The following is a 17,323-nucleotide window of genomic DNA, read 5'->3' as shown; positions in this document are numbered from 1 at the left end:
CAGAATTTGTACAGAATATCGGAACTGTGATCGTTTTGCTTTTTCCCCCCTTTTAGACGCTTTAACTATGCGTTAAAACATGTCGACATGTCGTTCGCTCCGGTTTTAAGAGGTTTGACAGAGGGAACTGTAACTGCTAAGGTCTTATCGTCCCGAAAGCGAAGAGAGAAGGAAGACAGAATAGGAGAAAGCCAGCCGATTTTAACCGTTAAGGATACATTCCGGCCCGGCAAGAATCGACCCGGAGCGCGGCGGGATTAGCTTGGAGGGTAGCGCGTCTGGCTTATAAGCCCTAGAAGCGGATTCCCACCCGGGGCGGATTTAATGCTAGACAGATAAAAAAAATTCGTTCTCGGAACGGCTGGCTTTTTCCTATCCTGTCTTCCTGCTCTCTTCACTTTACGGACCATAACATCTTAGCAGCTACAGTTCCTCCAATCAAACCTCTTAAAAAAAATTGGACTGATTGCAATACTTTCATTACTAGTATAGCTCGCTATACTGTAGTAATAGAAAGTAAAATAAATAACAGTTATGTCAGAATTCTATCAAAAATTGTCATGTTCAAAACTCAGACCTCTCTTCTCTCGCTCCCTATGATTAGCAAGGCCCGGCCCGGGTTTGCCATTGGAAGGTTCGCGTTCAGTTCATTCAACTTGCGGCGGCCCAAACCAGGCCAGTACCTTGGCCTAGATAAGGTGCGTTCACACTGACACACAGTCCTACTAGAATGTAGAGTGTTGCTTTGTACTCTATACCTACTCTACTAGCAGCGATTTTCAACCGGGGGTACGCGAGAAAAAATTGTGTAATGACGGACAAAAGCAAATTTTGACGGGTTATCAGTGCAGTACAGTCCAGAAAAGTACCCAATTTTGACTTCAATGTACTGAAGTACTGTGTTTTTTTTTCAAAAGGAACAGAGTGTGTTTTTAGAACTCAGTATAGTAATGGTACACATCGACCTAGGTATGGGTACGCGGTATACTCATTATGATGGTGGCGGGGGTACGTGAGATTAAATCTGGGTACCCAAGGGGTGCGCGGGCGAAAAAAGGTTGAGAACCGCTGCTCTATAGTACGGACTCTTGTAAACTTGTACGGAGACGGAGTTATGTAAAAACGTGGTGTGCTACTCTAGAACTATATTAGAGGGTCAAAATTTCTGACTCAGAAGGTGACACATCTTGAAGTTTAACCCTTAGGTGTCTCGGTGTGCGGTTGGTAAGTTGGTTCATGTTATCCGGATGGGCAACCATCTGGGCAATCGCGGGATTATGACTTTTTCCAGCCCCACTTAGGCTGGTTGAGGGTTAATAGATTAATATGGAGGGTAAAACGCCTCTAGGAGCCTACTAGGCGAGGTTACGCCCGAGACGTTCTCTACCACCCCCCAGACGGTTTCCCAGTTCACCCTGTTTGTCAACTTTATGCAGATTCCCCTTGAATTCTTGTTCCAATATCCACATGCAATCCTGAAGTCTTTGTGTGATCTGAAGGTCGCCCTAGGTTTTGACCTCAAGACAAACAATTCAAAGAGACGTTCTAATATTAAGAGACTCACTCTGGTATAGATGATTGACTTTGGAACGGTTTCAATATCAACAATGTTTCCAATGGAAATAGAGTCAACTAGAAACCAAAGATGGTATCTTGACAACAACATGAGCTTTTTTTAACTAGTACCAAAAAAAGAACGTTTAAGTAGAAATGAGGCATCCTGAATGGCTTGGAATTGGAGGGTAGCGCGTCTGCCTTGTAAGCGCTAGGTCGCGGGAACGATTCCCACCGGGGCCGAATATTATCCTACACAGACAAGTTTCGTTCTCAGAACGTCCGGCTTTCTCCTATCCTGTTTTCCTTCTCTCTTCGATTTCGGGACGATAAGAGCTCCGTTGTTTAGACACTCACTTGCGTTCCCACTGTCCAAGTCTGTCAGACCTTCTGAACGTGTTGCACGAAAAATTTTCCTACTTCTAGCTCTCTCAGGTGGTCTGAAGTCCAATGGAAAATTACCAATTATCCTGCAGACTGTGTGAGAAATCTAGAGGTTGGAAATTTTGTCACCATTTGCGTTCCAGCGCTAAGCGACGGTCTAAAAAAAAGGTATAATATGAGTAAATTTGAAATTGCTCCCTACTGACCCAATCTAACTCGCCTGTGTAACCCGGTCTTTACAGTATTGTCTGTGTAAATGTGCTAGTATTATTAATAGCAAGCAGACTTAGTAGAGTGAGTTGGTAATGGCATTACCTAGTAGTTCGATGTTAGATCTTGACATCAATCCAGTGCACTCACCTTACTAAGCTATTTATATCGGCTACTCTTATATATCTTATACATAATAGGTATTTGCTATTACTCTTATATTGAACGAACATAATCGGTATTTATTATTTACTATTACTCCTTATCCTCCTTATAGGTACCTTACACAATCATTAGTAATGTCATTAGTAATGTCATTACTAATGATGGAATTCCGGATTTTCTGTTTTTTCATCATCATTACTTGGAAATAATGACATTACTAATGATTGTGTAAGGTACCTATTATATTTGAGCAAACGAAGAGAGCTCGAAGTTTTAATTCGATGATTTTGTTTAGTTCGTCTGTAAGTTTGTTTGTTTCGACATTAACTTTCGAATTATTTGTCGGATTTTGATGTTTTTTGATGCATTTTCAAAAATACCTCAAGAACATTCGCTCTTTATCTCTGCATAGGCATTTGGGTCCTTTGTCCCTTCAGAATTTACACCTTTAAAATAATGATAATAAATAATAATAATAATAATAATAAAAAGTTCAGTTGGTAGGTAACTTGAAAATTTTAGCGGTTGCATCATCTATTCATCTCCTAAAACGGGCATTTGAAAAAAGTTCTGGATCTGGAAACATCACAATGTTTGTTGCGGGGCACATTGCATAATCAAACTGAATTTCCAGGCGTTCACACAAATATTCCTTGGTTCTTTGATCTGAAAACTGTAAGTTAGTTATTGTGGCCTTACCACTTGCAAACTAAACTGTTCCTCTTCATTATCTACCAATTCTTGACGGATCAATGAAGTTAAGAAACATTGAGCGTGGTTGGCGTCTGGACGGGTGACTGGGACATGCACCTTTCACTCCACGTGATTATTGTCCGCTTGTGCAATACTTATTTACTTGGCCTTAACGTTTCCTTCTAAAGTTCTAAACTTTTGGGGGAATCCATCCTTGAAACTTTAATAAACGGAATTCCAACAGGTAACAGGTTAGGTAGCACACAAAACTTTTGACCCTAAACAAGGGCTTGATACTTACTAGACTTTTTTTTTCAAGAATTAAGGAGGGTAAAAACTCTGAAATTCCTAAGTACCCCCAATGGATTCAGAGATCTCGACAAACTGCGAATTGATATTGCATGTTCTCCCATGAATAATATAAATATGGTCTGGAGAGAATGTAGTTTTCTAGCGTACTCGACAAAGTAATTCGAGTTCAATGAAGTTCAGCGAAAAATAGATATAGGTTAATCTATAATTGAAAGTTCATATCATAACCTTTTGTTTTTCGGGTTATCAGCAAATACTTGAAGAATTTCTTCGTCAATATGAATAGTACAAATTTACGACAAGCAATTTCTTAACGTGGAAAAGGATATTACAAAGCTGAAAATGGACTCGACCTTGAAATCCTCTTGACCAATCACAAGCTCTGAAATTTCTCAGGTGTCCTATGACTAATGACTATCAGCAATATCATTAGCACATTCAACACCTCACTTCAAACACAAGGTGTAAAACACGTCTTCTACTTCGATAACAAAACAAATCCTTATCAGAAAATCTCTTTGTAGTCTGTCAAAATTTCCTCATTCCTTGCAGTTGTTAAATTTTCTTATCATTTTAATGGTCAAATCAACCAGAACGACCGGGCGCGTTTTGAATTTCTTATCAGAACTAGTTCCTATCAACTGTCAGAATGAGCACATTGTTAAGCACTAGTAAGGGTATACACTGATACTACACAAATTATAGGTTCAATTTATTTTTGGATGTTTTCTAGGAATACCATCTCATTTTGAACTCTATTACGAATCAGATTAGTTGATTGGTCAAAAAGTCTTTTTTGGCTCAACATGAGGTCTCAAGCTTCAAAGAGTTATGTCTTGAATCAACACAGACTTATTAAGTTATTACGTATACAATGTAGATTCGGGGGCCGATACTGTTATAGGGAGATATTCAGATTTAACAAGTTAAACACCCTGTGGCTAAGGGGGAACGACGCACTTGCATTTCTGCTCACACACTTGCAATTATGAAAAATGTACCTCTACAGGAAATGAAAATGGTCATACAATAATTTTATGAAATATTTTCCACGTGTACGGGTACTCGGGAGTGACTAGCTACCTCCACAAACCTCCAGCTACCCACACATTTGGGCTACGAATATAAATTAGTATTAATATTTTTCATAAAAAACGCACGCACAGCAGAAAATAATTCTACACCTTTGGGACAAATAACTCGTGTAGAAAAACTGAAATAATAGTGGGTTGTTATTGGGTCATGTGATTTCAGCTAATTTTTAGCTCGAGTTTTTTAACTATAGTAAACCTGCTATACTAATTGTTTGGTTAACGGTACACCCCTCGCAGACTCCCCAAAGGGGGCGTCATGAGGGCACAAAAGGGCGAGCAAAGACCGAACACTAAAATCAGAACATTTCCTTTCATAAAAATTGGAAATTTGTTCGCTTAACTAACAAATATCCTGAAACTCGGTTAAAAGTTGGACCTTATGTATTTGAATTTGGTCAACAAGTTATTCATCTGTACCTAACTAATTATTACCTATGAAGGCTCATTTTCTTTGCCTAAATTACTAATCCCGGCTGAAGCAGGAAGATTCGGACATCCTCACGGATAGGTCTCTCAGCTGTCACCTCTTACATTTTCAGGCCAAATGTGGTCTTTCATCGCCGTAAAAATGGTATTCGATAGAATTTCAGCACGTTTTCGATATCAAAAATTAAACCATGAAATGAAAGAGTCCTTAAATAGTGTGACTTGTATCAAATAATGATGTCATGTTACGTATATAATAATGGTCTCCAATCTTCATGCTTTCAATGCTAAACTCCCATTTTTTTTTTTTTTTTTTTTTTTTTTTTTTTTTTTTTTTTTTTTTTTTTTTTTTTTGAGGGTTCCATTAGTGCATAAACTCGTATTAGTTCTGTTTTTCCTGGGGTTCATTGTTCTGGGAGTGTAACTTTTGGGATAAGCTTTCGAAGGGGAAGGGTTATGTGTATTTTGGTCTCTAATGAAGTTTTGTTAAGCGTTTTTATTAAACTTTAATGGTGGTTTGTTATTGGTTTTATATCTGATGATGTTTTTTTTTTTTATTATTATTATTTTAAGAGGTTTGACAGAGGGAACTATGTTTGACAATGGTTTTCACTTAACCTTTTTAGAGGTATGTATGTTGCTGCTGGCTTGCTTTACAGGGTTTAGTATTTTTTGTAATGATAGGTGATATCTATGTATAATCTAACATTTGAAAAAGTCAATCTACTTACCAGGAGTGTAAAAATCTAGGTAGCTGGTAGATACTTTGGTCAAAGGTTCATTCAGATTACTTAATTTGAAGAAAGTGTCTTACCTGAAACAGAAGAAAGTGGAAAACAAATTTATAACAAAGCGTGCAAAGAAATTGAAAAGAGTCATAAAAGGGGGAATTGGAGGACAAGAGCCAATGGCAATTGGGGGAAAAGCAAATATACAGGGACAAAGGATGATAAAATTGATAGATAATTTGTAATGGGAGGAAAAGGAAACAATGATGGAATTGATAAACTCATACCTACATGAAAAACACTTTTGGAAGATTTATTAAAACGAAATAACCAATACCCCTAAAAAAGCGAATGGGAGACAGGATAGATGAAAAGGGGAAGAAACTAAAGGCAAGGGACAAGAGGGATAAAAAAGGGAAAAAAGATAGGTCACATCCCATGCGCCTCACAATCGAAAATTTCCCTCAGCCCACCGTCACAAATGCTATTCCCCATCTAGCAATTCTCTCCCACTCAACCGTCACAAAAATTCCCACCCGGCGAGGCTAAAAGCCTTTGACCTCGAAACCTGGGGACAAGCGAGGTCAATGACCCCGAGAGAGAATCTAGGTTAGGAGCGAGATGAAGGAGAAGAGGGGAGAGAAAGTTCAGGGAGGGGAGGAGCAAGAGGGAATTTTTTTTGGTGGGGGGAAACCTGTGTTGCTATAGTTTCCACCCTCCCAATCTCCGTGCATTTAGAGAGTGCTTCCCCTCCCACGCTTTAGCCCCCTCTAGTTTTTTCTACCCCCTCCCACGCTTTCGCCTATTTAGTTTTGCTTGTCCCCTCTTACCGTTCCGCCTCTAGCTTTTGCGATGGTACTTTCCTATTTTCCCATTTTCTAGGTCAGGGCGCCAATGTTCCGTGCGGCCTTTGAAAAAACGTCACAAAAATTCCCACCCGGCGAGGCTAAAAGCCTTTGACCTCGAAACCTGGGGACAAGCGCGGTCAATGACCCCGAGAGAGAATCTAGGTTAGGAGCGAGTTGAAGGAGAAGAGGGGAGAGAAAATTCAGGGAGGGGAGGAGCAAGAGGGATTTTTTTTGGTGGGGGAAAACTGTGTTGCTATAGTTTCCACCCTCCCTATCTCCGTGCATTTGGAGAGTGTTTCCCCTGCCACGCTTTAACCCCCTCCAGTTTTTTCTACCCCCTCCCACGCTTTCGCCTATTTAGTTTTGCTTATCCCCTCTTACCGTTCCGCCTCTAGCTTTCGCGATGGTACTTTCCTATTTTTCCCATTTTCTAGGTCAGGGCGCAAATGTTCCGTGCGGCCTTTGAAAAATTTCGCGGCTTTCCTTTTCCCATTTGAAAGGCGGGACGAAAAAAATATGGAGACTTGCAGAGAAAACATGGCGCTTCTTTTGGTACTTTTGAAGGCACTTGTGGATACTTTCAAGAGGGCTAATTTATTTCTCCAAATTATTGAAAACAAACAATCGGTCCAGTAAAAGTGGCTTAAAAGTTAGTTGCAAGATTTAGTCCATATAACAGCCTAACTCCATAAACAAAAAGCCCACCCCGAGGCTTAGGTGTAGCGGCAAAACAGCCCTAAAGGATGGGTTAAGGAGTTAAGGTTCTACAAATCTAGCCCACATACTGTCAGCACAACCATATCTTTGAAACGTTGTGTTAAGCTTGCTCGTATATGTATGTTTGGTATGCAGTCTTTAGTTATATTCGTTTTAGTCTTGACTCTCATTCCTTCAGTTCTGTAGTGACTGTTGTATAATGGTTTAGTCTGCGTCCATAACCTTTCTCAACAGTCAGGTTCTACACCGAGCGTAGTATACTCGCGTGTTCTGTCTTGGTATGGAGTGAATGTTACTAAAGTGATTGTATGGTATTATACGTATAACTGGAAGGATACTTAGCTGGTATACTTGTACCTACATATATTCGCTGGTATACGATCTTGACTTATGTAGTACTACGGTTGTGAATTGCATTTTCATTCATACGATTGTTTGTATGTAATGTCTTCAATACAGATTGGCGCTGCTAATACAAGTGGTTGTTGTCAGTATGCTGTAGATGAGGATTTAACATGGTTTTGAGATCTGTTTTTTATGAGATCTTTTTTTTTCTCCTTCTACTTAGTGTAAATATTATTGACAGATCTTCCATAAGAAAGAAGAGATAAAGAGAAAATGCAAAAGTCACACTGATTTGCGGATAGACGGATATGGAAATAAAATTAACAAGTAAATGACCCCATTTGTGTTCAATATTGCCCTAGCTAAGTGAGGACTGTTCGGTGCCCTGGTGACAGAAGGAACATTGGAGGACGACTTGAGGCTTTTAAAGAGATTGACAAAAATAGTCCCAGATTTGAGGTGAATATTAGATTTGAATTAGTTTGAATAGAATAGTTTAGAGTCCACTTACATTGTATGTGCGGGGATTCGGTTGTTGCCACCAAATGTTGTTCAGTTGAAGAAAAGATACTCGGTCCAAAAACGAAAAGGCCATTTTAATTTTAGCCTGTCCAGAGGCGGGAAAAAAAAAAAAAAAAAAACACATCGATTCCAAACACACAGAACCTATCAATTAGGAACAAGACAAGTGTTAAAGACGAATATGATAAAGAAGATAGAAGAATATGATTAGGTAACAATTTTGCAAACATACTCAAACTTCAAACCAAAGATAACACACATCGTACGCTAGACTTAATAGCTATGCTGGTACCACAAATCATACAAGCTAGTAATTTAGGTGCAGTCCAAAACTGCATAACAGCGGTGAGGCAGTGGCATAGAAACAGTTCTTGTGACGCAATCAAACCGATTTCTATGAACTGCCATTAAATTTGCTGATAAGCCTCTTTTGCAATGTTCAGCGGCGGATATCGGAGGGAGGAGGAGAGAAGAAAGGCTTTGGACAGGATAGAAGAAAGGGGCATGTCGATTTTGGACAGCTTTTGGAGTTGACTTGTAGATTTGGACCGTTTTTTGAGTGGAATAATTGATTGATTTTGAGGAAATCGACTTTATGCCATTGAAGATTGTATTAAACCCAAGGAAAATTGCCTGAAGCTGAGTACGACCCATTGGAGTTTTTGGAAAATCTGTGACAAGCTGCAAGTAACTTGTATCTTTTAATCTGTCCTTAATGAGTCAATATTACTCAATAAGAGGATTTCAAACTTTAGGAAGCGAAGGTCTCAACTCTGAAGTATGTTCTTCATAAAGAGAGTAGTATATAGATGTGCTTTCTTTACCCTCATGTTGTCTCAAAGCATGACAACATGGCACTATTCCTAACCGCGTCTTTGCATGTTTTTCTACAGACAATTTTATTATGGACCTAGAACCCAATCATAACAGACCTCAAAATCCGATACTGGTCTCTGAACTAACTTCACTACTAGAGCGTATAATGACGGATAACGCAGATCCCACGAACACAACATAAAACAAAAAGAAAGTTTTGCAACAAGTTTGGTGCGTGCCGATTTGACGTAATGATGACCAGTGCAACTCCTGACCAACTCTGTGACTTGTATCATGACCAACTAACAACTCCGGTTGAAGGTAAGTGAAAGTGGACTGAGCCAAATTGGTGCTCATCTGAAAGCGAAAGTGGAACTCCATAACTCTAACAAATACAAGAGATAAATACAACTCCTTAAGCGGTGTAGTCGGTGGATTCAGTGGATTCGATGGATGCAACGTTGATGGAATCGTTCAACCGCATACCCAGGAAGTGTTTGGAGGATTGGTGGAGGTTTCTAAGGAATATGTAGTTGGGCTCAACCTATTCTAATAACTAAACGGATCACAAGCTTTGACCCATACAAACAGAGATCTTAAACTAAATAAAATCAAGAAAAAAGGGCTGCTGCGAGGCCCAACAAATTTACAAACAGACCAAAATTCCCAGTTAAATAAAAGCATGTAATGAACTCATTTCGAATCTAAACTTAAGAAAGTAACAATAATATAAATAAATAGAAAATAATAAATGATACCTATTCCCCTTCTCTCTTCCATTTCGGGGCGAAAAAGCCATAGCGGTTACATAAAAAATGATACCAATTAAAAAAAAAAAAAAAAAAAAAAAAAAAAACTAACAATAAAATTAAATGTTCACTTTTCTCAAGTGGGGCGAGCCGAGTGGAACATATTGAAGGACAATATTACCTAAATGCTCGTGTACCAACACATCTCAGAGAAGGGTACGCGCGGGCATTGAACTGGCTTGGAATAAGAACACTGTGTTGGCCTCAATTTACGACCAAGGTAAACGCTGAGCTAATACTGTGAACTGAAAACACAAGAGGTCTGCCTCGGACCGAACAAGAAACAAAAGATGAAGAGTGTCGGGGACGAAAGAATTGGACTGGATTGAGAGCAAACAAAGATATTGGTGAAGTTACTAGGATAACTAGGGTAGGATTTACAAAACAAACAAAGATACGAGAAATAGAAGCTCTAGACAAGAGGTCTGCCTCGGACCGAACAAGAAACAAAAGATGAAGAGTGTCGGGGACGAAAGAATTGGACTGGATTGAGAGCAAACAAAGACATTGGTGAAGTTACTAGGATAACTAGGGTAGGATTTACAAAACAAACAAAGATACGAGAAATAGAAGCTCTAGAAAGAGTTTTAAGAATGTTTAGAGATGACAAAGAAGGAATCATCATGATGGAACTAAATGTAATGAAATGCCAGATGCCCCGTTCAAAACTGCGGAACAATAGTCCTAAACAAAAATGGACGCGGCACACAAGGCTTAAAAAAGAGACCGCCTTAACATAATAATATGCAGTTAAAATATGGATGTACTTGTACAGATATACTTGTTATAAGAACTACATGGAGGTATATACTTTTTACAAGAATTATATGGATGCATAATACCTATACTTTTATTGCACAATCAATTAAAAAACAAGGAAAGAAATGGTTAACTCACTCTCACTTTTGATTTACATGAAGATATTGACTTTCTCTCCAGCATGGTTTGAATTGGCTGTGGTATGAATGGTATTAGAGGCGGGTGTAGGTAATTATTATCCTCATAATACTTATTGCATTTCTCATGAGAGTTGTTCCGATTTCATGTTGAATAATGAGTTATGCATTTGCAGAAGTGTGACGTATGTTGTTAAGATGTATGCAGTATTGTAGTAATAAACAAAATTGTGGAAGAGCAAGAGAAAACTAAGGAAGAAACGATAACATTAGCTTACACTTAAAACAGCGAATTAGGTACCTACATGAAAAAATTGGCAGACATAAACACAAAAACAGCGCCAGATAAAACCAGTACCTAGTTGACAAACTCCACTATAAAATAAATCATAAGACCTCATTACCCAAAAGCTAGACCATCCCACACATTGAACCATTTTCAGCACACAAAGAACAAATTGCAAAACACACAAACACAACTCACATCTTGGTGGTCTCAAACCATATTTCACCCACTAATGAGAGCCCTCGTAAAAGAAACAAATGTAAAACAAAGCGGAATTTATGAAATACTTCACGACACACGCCAGTAAAACATGAAAGAAACATATCTCCATCATCACCAATAAAAGAAACAATAATAATAAGAGAACGAATAATGAGAATAATGATTAAATACGAGTAAGAATAAACCAGAGACTTAAGAAACAATGCGAAATTCCCCCTCGGGCGAAATTGGCTCGTGCCCGTGTCATCAAAACGTAACCCGGGTATCGTGAAATGGCAACGGGAGATCCCGCCTCCCAGCCTAGAAGCCGAGAAGCACACAGATTGATCGTGGTCTGGATGAGCCCGGCCCGTTAGAATAGAGGACTGTGGATCTTCGCGCTTTGCCCAATGACGCAACTTCGGGAGTCACATTTCCCCAACATTATAGACCTCAGTTTGTTGCTATCTTTGATGGGAATAGTGGAAGGAAAGGAATAAATTTTGAAGCATCCTCAATAGAAATAAGGAGCACAATTTGTACAAGATCTGAACTAATTTCAGGACTCCAAGAACATTCTGAGTCCCCAATCACCTGGACTATCTCAATGGTTATGGACTGAAAAAGTTTACCATAACAACCGAGTGTCTCGTAAATGCCACCGATTTTTGCCTGACAAGTTCACGTCACTGTTGATGAGTTTCCTCTCGAAAGGGATCCAGAATTTTCTACCATTGTAGTCTTATATCTTTCTCCCATTAAACATTAGCCACTGTCGAGATTCCAGAGTATTCTCGTCACCCCGTCAGTCCGTTCCCTTGACGGGCTTCGTCCCCAAGATCGAATGCAATTGGATGACAGACCGGCAAACGGCAATGGACGACTTTATACTGGAGTCAAAAGGTTCGAAAATGAGCGTCAAAAGAGGCAATTTAATCTAAACATGGAAATATGAGTTAATTCATCGATTAAAATCAACTAAGATGATTTCAAAGAGCTTTTACAGGCAAGATATAAAGGTTTGAGCTTGAATACTTGTTTAAAATGATAATACGTGATATTTATAATGAAAATTGGTACTGCATTTTGCAGCTATACCTGAGAATGATTGAGCCACGATTACCTACCTAGCCTATATGTGCATTGATAAAATCATATGAGTGCTGTGTTTGAGAAATCAATTAGTGCGTTCGCTCGTACTGCATTTTGCAGCTATACCTGAGAATGATTGAGCCACGATTACCTACCTAGCCTATATGTGCATTGATAAAATCATATGAGTGCAGTGTTTGAGAAATCAATTAGTGCGTTCGCTTTAAACATAGCCTGGTTAATGGTGCATGTTATTGTTTACAAAACTGGCATGCTGCAGCCGTGCTATTGCCAATGAGATTAATAAGATTAGTAACAGTAGGTAGGTTAGTTCAGTATCTGCATACATTGGGTATTAATAGACTCATTATTGGAAGATCACCAATGGGTGATGTTCTCAAAGGCGTTTTCCAATACCAACTAAAACAACAGGAATAACTGGCATGCTGCAGCCGTGCTATTGCCAATGAGATTAATAAGATTAGTAACAGTAGGTAGGTTAGTTCAGTATCTGCATACATTGGATATTAATAGACTCATTATTGGAAGATCACCAATGGGCAATGGGTGAAGTTCTCAAAGGCGTTTTCCAATACCAACTAAAACAACAGGATGCAAAAGCATTCTGTTTTCTTCGAGTCAAATCTATTTCACTGAAATAACGTATGGTAGGAAAAATACAAGATCTATTTCCAGCGGCCTTCTGCTTACCAAATGATCACCATATCAATTAGTTCAAGGAAATGCAAACATTCACAATTTGAATGATGAACCAATTTCACCACTCCTAGAAGATTAGTTCACCTAGAGGTAAAACTAACTTAGTAGGAAGGCATACGTGAGTAATTAGTACCTATACAAAACCAGCTCATACTTGGTTTTACTGGCGATTTCAAATCGTCTAAATTATAATTGTGGTGTAGACAGTAATATGAGCAGGTACACAAATCATACGAATGATCAATCGCATGGAAATGATATGTTAAACTTCAAATGTGTACACATGTTGCAATCCACTTGGTCGATATAATGACCAATGTTGTATATTACAGATGTAGGCATTGGAGATTGTTATCAGAAAATAAGGTAATACAGAATACTGGAAGACCACAGAACCAAACTAAATAGACGTCTGTGATACATATTGCACACGTTTTAAGAACGGTTAGGAATAGAATCTCAGGCACTTAAAAACCAATATGAGACACATTTGGTGTTCTCAAGTGCGTACATACTCGTATGTGTTGCCATTCGCCAAATATGGTGTTGTATGACAAATATGATATTTGGTGGTGTAGACAGTAATATGAGCAGGTACACAAATCATACGAATGATCAATCGCATGGAAATGATATGTTAAACTTCAAATGTGTACATATGTTGCAATCCAGTTGGTCGATATAATGACCACTGTTGTATATTACAGGTGTAGGAATTGGATATTATCAGATACCTCAGAAAATAAGGTAATACAGAATACTAGAAGACCACAGAACCAAACTAAATAGACGTCTGTGATACATATTGCACACGTTTTAAGAACGGTTAGGAATAGTATCTCAGGCAGCTCATTTTTGCGGCCCGCGAAGGCCCGCCTAAAAAAATGAACGAAAATGAGAAATAACAGTAAATATACTAAATAAATTACACAGATGGAGACTGTAGAGAAGGTTGTACGATAGTACGAAGAACACCAGAGCTAATAATTAGTAAGGAATTATAATGAGTTTAATGGTTCAGTGGAAAAATTCATGAAAATCATAAAACAACAAACGTATGTGCCTTTACAAACGATATATTGTGTGAGTTTGTTAACAGATTAAAAACATTTTGAAATAAGGATTAGACCTATAGGATTTTGAGGGTCTTTGCCCAAAGACAGAAAATACTACTATCCATGTACACTTTTTTTAGCGACCATCACTTACATAGGTATTTGCTAAAGAAATAGCAAGAGTGAGTGCGAAGGGCATCCACTCGTAAAATTTGTAGCCAAAACCAAATGTCAGCCCAAAGCAATCACCCTAGTTAGGGCTGATTGAGAGGCTGACGAAAAACGCCGAGCCCCTCTATACACGGGAAAAGGCGAAGAAAAAGAAGAGAAGACTTAGGTATAGGTACTTATAAATGTGAAATATGGTACCTCTACAGGAAATGAAAATGGTCATACAATAATTTTATGAAATATTTTCCACGTGTACGGGTACTCGGGAGTGACTAGCTACCTCCACAAACCTCCAGCTACCCACACATTTGGGCTATGAATATAAATTAGTATTAATATTTTTCATAAAAAACGCACGCACAGCAGAAAATAATTCTACACCTTTGGGACAAATAACTCGTGTAGAAAAACTGAAATAATAGTGGGTTGTTATTGGGTCATGTGATTTCAGCTAATTTTTAGCTCGAGTTTTTTAATTATAATAAACCTGCTATACTATTAATTGTTTGGTTAACCGTAGACCCCTCGCAGACTCCCCAAAGGGGGCGTCATGAGGGCACAAAAGGTCGAGCAAAGACCGAACACTAAAATCAGAACATTTCCTTTCATAAAAATTGGAAATTTGTTTGCTTAACTAACAAATATCCTGAAACTCGGTTAAAAGTTGGACCTTATGTATTTGAATTTGGTCAACAAGTTATTCATATGTACCTAACTAATTATTACCTATGAAGGCTCATTTTCTTTGCCTAAATTACTAATCCCGTCTGAAGCAGGAAGATTCGGACATCCTCACGGATAGGTCTCTCAGCTGTCACCTCTTACATTTTCAGGCCAAATGTGGTCTTTCATCGCCGTAAAAATGGTATTCGATAGAATTTCAGCACGTTTTCGATATCACAAATTAAACCATGAAATGAAAGAGTCCTTAAATAGTGTGACTTGTATCAAATAATGATCTGTCATGTTACGTATATAATAATGGTCTCCAATCTTCATGCTTTCAATGCTAAACTCCCACGTAGAAGATTTATGGTTCTGAAATCTACATATCAAGCGTTTGCCAGTATATGCGGCGACCGAACAGAAAGAATGACCGGAAATACGCCCAGAACCGACCCCAGGCTCCGGCTTGGACAGGCCAAATCTCTTTGATGAACAGAGCTCGCCTGCAGCTCTGCGAATACCAAGGGAGAAGTTTAGTAACACATGAGTCACAGAAGAGGAGTTATACCGAATTCTCATTCAAAGAGTAGAGAACAAGTCTACTCCTATAACGGATACCACCCGGCTGAAAAGGTTCGGGATTATGGAGCTTTGATGAACAGAGCTCGCCTGCAGCTCTGCGAATACCAAGGGAGAAGTTTAGTAACACATGAGTCACAGAAGAGGAGTTATACCGAAATTCTCATTCAAAGAGTAGGGAACAAGTCTACTCCTATAACGGATACCACCCGGCTGAAAAGGTTCGGGATTATGGAGCTGTACTTAGGTAATACTGGTATTATAGTTCAGCAGATTCCCAGAAAGATATTTGGACAAATTTTTACCACAACGGATGGATTTTCTTCGGAATCTGTGAAGAATGGTGCATTTTTTTAACCATCTCAAAACTATCTATTTAAACATTTACGTTAACCACCTCTATCTCGATTCTATAATGGAAACACGTTGAACAAAACCATACCAGCTAGGGCGCTTTTACCAGCTATTAAGGTATTAACCATACCAGCTATTAAGGTATTAACCATACCAGCCCCAGATTTGAGGTGAATATTAGATTTGAATTAGTTTGAATAGAATAGTTTAGAGTCCACTTACATTGTATGTGCGGGGATTCGGTTGGTGCCACCAAATGTTGTTCAGTTGAAGAAAAGATACTCGGTCCAAAAACGAAAAGGCCATTTTAATTTTACCCTGTCCAGATCCAAAGAATCCGTAATCAACCGACGAAACAGGGCAAGTAGTAAACTTGTGGCTCCATTTCGTGAGATCAACAAAAGGAGTTTACACCATAGGCATTGTATGGAAAAGGACAAACTTCCCTTTTCAAATTTCTGCAGGTCGAGATGTTTCGATGTTTCGTCAAAAGATACAAGATAGCTTCTTAGGAGGCAAATTCTACTCACAAAAGGAGTTTACACCATAGGCATTGTATGGAAAAGGACAAACTTCCCTTTTCAAATTTCTGCAGGTCGAGATGTTTCGATGTTTCTTCAAAAGATACAAGATAGCTTCTTAGGAGGCAAATTCTACTGTAGATTTGTTTCATACCGAGGACACAGTTTGGAGCTTTGAGGCAGTGAAGAGGCAGGTACTCAGTGTTATATGAGTCAAAATTAAGCGAAGCGGTCACCAAAGTTTTTGCGTCGAAGAGTCTGTAATGGTTGCATAGACAATACATCCATTTGGCACACTCAAAAACTAAACTTCGCCCCCATTCCAGAAAGAAATTTGCGCCCTGCACTTCGCACATTGCTAAGCTATCATAATAGTTGCTCTGCCGTCAAAATTATTCAAAATGCTAAGGTGTTTAACATTTGTTTCCAAGGACCAACCGATCATCAAGAACTGATTTGGATATATGAGATGACGCCATCAACTTTTACGGAGCGCCAAATGAAATAACCATTTTCTCCTACAAATTCTAAGTCATGAATTTGTGAATTTCTGACAAATAACGAGTCACTTCACCAACGTCCCATCCTACCCCAAAATCCGGCCACCCTCGGCCCCACTCACAGTAACTAAACTTCGCCCCCATTCCAGAAAGAAATTTGCGCTCTGCTCTTCGCACATTGCTAAGCTATCATAATAGTTGCTCTGCCGTCAATTTTTTTCAAAATGTTAAGGTGTTTAACATTTGTTTCCAAGGACCAACCGATCATCAAGAACTGATTTGGATATGTGAGATGACGCCATCAACTTTTACGGAGCGCCAAATGAAATAACCATTTTCTCCTACAAATTCAGGAATTTGTGAATTTCTGACAAATAACGAGTCACTTCACCACGTCCCATCCTACCCCAAAATCCGGCCACCCTCGGCCCCACTCACAGTTGGCGACCACTGCCTCCTGAGGTATGAATATAATACAAAGCTGTAATAAAAATAATATTACGAGGAAGGTCATCGCGAGAGTCAACGAACTTGGAGCACAAACACATCTGTAGAAGCTTCATGACCCACATTCCGCCGAACGCAACACTATTGGAGAAGAGAGTGATTTTGAAAAGTGTGAAACCTCTAGGCTAAGAACAACTCGGGTGACCTGGAGT

The 17,323-nt window shown here is 38.9% G+C and overlaps 1 protein-coding gene across 1 annotated transcript in view; it reads right to left on the bottom strand.

The window, feature by feature from the left end:
- Positions 1–5,533: 5,533 nt before the first annotated feature.
- LOC113466402 (formin-like protein 13) overlaps positions 5,534–17,323 on the bottom strand; it is an 85,420-nt gene continuing 73,630 nt past the window's right edge. The window contains exon 2 of the mRNA XM_026821764.1: positions 5,534–5,652. Coding sequence (XP_026677565.1) covers positions 5,630–5,652 — 23 coding nt within the window. The 3' untranslated portion in view covers positions 5,534–5,629. The remainder of the gene's footprint in view (positions 5,653–17,323) is intronic.

This window comes from Diaphorina citri, unplaced genomic scaffold (assembly GCF_000475195.1).
Source record: "Diaphorina citri unplaced genomic scaffold, Diaci psyllid genome assembly version 1.1 scaffold262, whole genome shotgun sequence".
NCBI lineage: Eukaryota > Metazoa > Arthropoda > Insecta > Hemiptera > Psyllidae > Diaphorina > Diaphorina citri.
Note: the sequence above shows the minus strand (reverse complement) of the source record. Positions and strands in the feature narration are given on the sequence as shown.